The 5000-nt window shown below is 42.5% G+C and overlaps 1 protein-coding gene across 1 annotated transcript in view; it reads left to right on the plus strand.

Moving 5' to 3' along the window:
- Nucleotides 1-5000, plus strand: part of LOC143038656 (fat-like cadherin-related tumor suppressor homolog) — a gene marked incomplete at its 3' end in the record, with an annotated part of 278347 nt that overhangs the window by 257438 nt on the left and 15909 nt on the right. Inside the window, 2 exon segments of the mRNA XM_076208162.1 lie at nt 3702-3872; nt 4299-5000. The exon segment at nt 4299-5000 is cut by the window's right edge and continues 1716 nt beyond it. Coding sequence (XP_076064277.1) covers nt 3702-3872; nt 4299-5000 — 873 coding nt within the window.

Below are 5000 nucleotides of genomic sequence, written 5' to 3' on the forward strand. Positions count from 1 at the left end.
GAAGAGAGGCTTAGGTACCTTAATTTACACTCTCTGGAAAGACGCAGAGTGCGGGGTGATCTAATAGAGGTGTTCAAGTGGATCAAAGGCTTTAACAAGGGTTATACAAACAAGATCATCATATTAAAACAACAGTGCAGGACACGCAGTAATGGTTATAAACTAAACAAATTTATATTTATGAAGGAAATAGGTAAGAATTAGTTTACTAATAGGGTGGTCGACGAATGGAATAATCTTAATAACCATGTAGTAACCGTTGAAACTATCAGTTGTTTTGAGAAACGATTAGACAACTTTATGGATAGGGATGAGCAGGTGGTGATGGATACGGAGCTGCCTAGTGTAGGCCTTATGGTCTCTTGCAGTCCCCTTCATTCTTATGTTCTTATGTAAGAATTAAAGAACACAAGAACTCCGTGAAATATGCACAAGAAAATTCTGCCGTATTTCTACATACCATGAAAAACCATCGCATAAATTGGGAGAAAGCAGAAATCATCTACAACTCTAAGTGCAGTTTCCGGAGGAAGATCATCGAGTCATCATTAATTAAAAATTACCCAAATTATAATACATCTAAAGGACAATGGTCATCAGATTGTTTAACAACATTAGCAATTAAAAAACTTTTACCCAATGTAGATGGCCTGGAAGACAGCAATCGTTACCAAGGCAGAGTTACTTGAGCCACCTTCTCATGTTCCCTTTGTATCCCTTTGTATCGACTATATAACTCTTACTTGTACACCATGTAACTATCTGCTGAAGAGGACCACAGAGAGTGGTCGAAATATACAGTTAATTCTATTCTTCATCCGTTTACTTTCTCCGACAGTGGGATTTTTACACACACACACACACACACACACACACACACACACACACACACACACATATATATATATATATATATATATATATATATATACATATATATACATATATATATATATATACATATGTATATATGATATATATATGTGCATATATATATAAATATATATATATATATATATATATATATACATATGTACATACATACATATACCAAGGGTTTTTTTTTTTTTTCCTTACAAGAGAAGTAGCCAAAAAACAAAGGCATAATGAGCACTCCCACCCATTTCATACCCAGTACACTCCACTCCCCTCCACCCTCTTCCGTCCCTCTTATCTTGGCACCTCCTAGATGACGGATCATCGCTGCACCTTGTCCACTTCCCTGGGTCAGAAGCAGTGTCGCAAGACACAGCACATCCACAGCAGGGTCGCTTCATTAAATCGGCAACCCCCCCTCTCCGTCCCCTCATGTAGAAAAGGAGAGGATTGGGAGAAATCCCTTCGGGCTGCATCAAATTTATCTCACATATACTACCTCACCCCCCCCATCCCCCACCCATTCCACCTCATGCATCATAACCTCATCCATATACAACTATTTTCCATTCACCCCTGTCTTCTGTCCTCTCCCATCCTTCCTTAACAGACATCCCCCTCTTCCCCAAAGCCCCCTTTACCCCATACATCCATCTCATCCTAGGTCGGCCCCTCATGTTCTCTCCTTCCACATCTGCTTTCCACACCTCTTTTACTAGTCTTTCTTCATTCATTTTTTCCATGTGTTCAAACCATCCCAATACTTTTCATCCACCCTATCTTCCAATTCCCTTTCCACCCCTGTTCTCCTCCTCTTCTATCATTTCTCACTCTATCCAGCCGAGTAACCCCTATCATACTTCTCAGACACCTCATCTCAAACATATTCAAACTCCTCTCTTCCTCTCTTATGTTCCATGTTTCTGCCCCATACAGTGCTGTCGGCACAATCACTCCTTCATATAATCTCCTCTTAGCATCCATTCCCAGATGTCTATTTCTCATTACATTTTTTTAATCCACCAAGGCATTTACTCGCTTCTCTCAATCTACATTTTACCTCCAACTCCATTCCACCCTTCCCTGCCACATTCGCATCCAAGTATCTAAAACTATCCACTTCCTCCAGTCTCTCGCCCTTAATACTCACATCCAGTCTGCTCCCATTTTCTCCCCTTGTACATCTCATCACCTTAATTTTACCCACATTTATCTTTAACTTTTTTTCTTTCACACACTCTCCCAAACTCTGTCAGTGACTTCCTCAATCCCTCCTCTGACCCTGCTACAAGCGCAGTGTCGTCCGCAAACAACAGCTGGCTCACCTCCCACTTTTCTCCATTTTCTTTAACCTTCTCCAATCCCTGACCCACCACCCTTGCATTTACCTCTCGCAGGTAAGGCACCTGGTCTGGATGGATGTCATGAAGAATGTGTGAAAAAAGGAGGTACAGTGATGGTGGACTGACTGATGAGGTTACTTGATGTTTGTTTAAGAGAGGGTAGAGTGACGGAGGACTGGAGGGGTGCCTGTATAGTTCCATTTTACAAGGGAAAAGGGGACAAGTGTGAGTGTAATAGTTTCAGAGGAATTAGCTTGTTGAGTGTAATTGGGAAGGCTTATGGGAGGATCTTGATTGAGAGGATTAGGTGAGGAACAGTGTGGGTTTAGGACAGGTAGAGGTTGCGTAGATCAGATTTTTGTGGTAAGACAGATATGTGAGAAAGCTATAGGAAAAGGTAAGGATGTTTTTTGGGCTTTTATGGATCTGGAAAAGGCTTATGACAGCGTAGACAGGAAGGCACTGTTGGAGGTTTTGCAGATATACCGGATAGGAGGAAAGCTTTTAGGAGTTTTCAAGAGTTTTTACGAGAGTAGTAGAGCGTGTGTTAGGATTAGAAATGGAGAGAGTGAGTGGTACGAGGTAAAGGTGGGACTTCGTTAGGGATGCGTTATGTCACCCTGGCTGTTCAATCTATATATATAAATATATCTATATATATATATATATATATATCTATCACACACACACACACACACACACACAAACACACTCAAACACACACATTGACAAGCATACGGTCACGTGACACAATTACACGCAGTTAATGATATGGTTCGAAATATCTCCTGTCTGCATGTTTTATCATAGTAACTAAAGGAAACTCATGAACTTTTTTCTATAGTGTTGATCCTTGATCTGAATAAAATCGCTTAGAGTTAAACAGAAGAAAACCCTCAAATGATCACTACACAGATATATGAACCTCTTCATCCTAGCGACTCTACTGATTTTTCCATTTTCGTGTATAACAATTCTATTCATATATGGGATGGACTTGAGATAAAAAAGGACAACCCGCTTGGTCCAGAGTTCGCCCCTCAGCCGAATGATATTGCCAGTAACAAACAAATTCTATAGAATATATCACCGTGTTGATGCAGATGCAACACTACATTGGCTTATCTGAATCTAAGTGTTATGCCTTCCCATATCAAATGGTGCTTTATATCTTACTAGGACTGTCATCGGACGACTATATTCTATTTCTCGTGTTAATAAATCGGTAATGAAAGAGTTAATAAAAAATAATGAAAGGCCTATTGTTCTCAGTTAGTCTCTGCCTCAACCCCTTTATACACAGTGGCATAAAGGATGATGATAATAAGGATGATGATAATCCCCGATACTCGGCCATTGTCACCAACGAATTTTACTTGATGACACTACTTCATATCACAATTATACACAGTCACCATAAAAACTGTAAGTAAAATAAAGATGACTCAACTAATGACGCTCTTCTTTTGTGCCCATCTGTAGGAAAACCGACCCGTCGGTTACTCGATAGTGCGCCTTATGGCAACGGACGCCGATGCAGACCCCAATGGACCGCCTTACACCTGGGAGATCATCCGGGGGAACAGCGCCAACGCCTTTACTGTCGACCAGGATGGGACAATCCGCCTGGCCACTACCAGGCTCAACCATAGGGTAGGTTTACGACGAAATATACAACATTAATAATGAATACAGTGGTGTTGTGCATGTGTTAGTGTATGTGTGTGTGTGTGTGTGTGTGTGTGTGTGTGTGTGTGTGTGTGTGTGTGTGTGTGTGTGTGTGTGTGTGTGTGTGTGTGTGTGTGTGTGTGTGTGTGTGTGTGTGTGTGTGTGTGTGTGTGTGTGTGTGTGTGCGTGTGTAATTGTGTGTGCACTTGTATGTGTGATATATTTTGTTAGATTTGTTATGAGTTGTGTTATGCCTGTAAGTGTTTGTTGTGCGTGCGTGTGCGCGCGTTTGTGTGTGTGTGTGTGTGTGTGTGTGTGTGTGTGTGTGTGTGTGTGTGTGTGTGTGTGTGTTCTCGATAATTTCTGAGTTTTTCTTGACAATGACACAAAAATCTCATCTGTTCGTCACAGGTACATAGTTCCTTCGCCATTATGGTAAGAGTATGGGACAGCGGGTCGCCTCCATTGTCTGCTGACGTCACGGTCCACATAACTGTGGTGGAGGAATCCAGGTACCCGCCGACGGTCTTCCCTCTCCAAGTCAGCGTTATAACCTATCGGACTGCCTACGCCGGAGGCCACGTCGGAAAGGTTACGGCCCTCGACCAGGACCCCTACGACGTCCTGCAGTACGACATCGGTGTGTCTGGGTCTTCGGAAATCAAATACTTTGATATTGATGGTCAAGATGGGACGCTGGTGGCGCTCTCACCACTAGACGCAGGACTTTACCCCGTCAACATCACAGTCTCTGATGGCAAATACGAGAGGTCCGTCGAAGCGAGAGTAACTGTCAAGGTCATCAGCGAAGACATGGTCGAAAACGCTGTAATTCTTCGGCTAGGCCCTCTATCCCCGGAAGACTTTCTTTCGCGTTACAAGAAGCCATTCATACGGACACTCAAATCCGTGCTGAAGGTCAAATTAGATGCTATACACGTCATCAGCCTTCAGCCAGCGTTGCTTCACTCGACTTCGTTGATGACACACAATGGAAACAATAGAGGGAAGAGGGAAGCCGAAGAAGATGACCACGACACCGATGATGTTCTAAGAGACAAACGAGGAATTCAGAAAAGCCTGGATGTCTTGTTCGCAATCGAAAAGGCCAAG

This window comes from Oratosquilla oratoria, chromosome 2 (assembly GCF_046742065.1).
Source record: "Oratosquilla oratoria isolate Oo_2021 chromosome 2, ASM4674206v1, whole genome shotgun sequence".
NCBI classification, from domain to species: Eukaryota; Metazoa; Arthropoda; class Malacostraca; order Stomatopoda; family Squillidae; genus Oratosquilla; species Oratosquilla oratoria.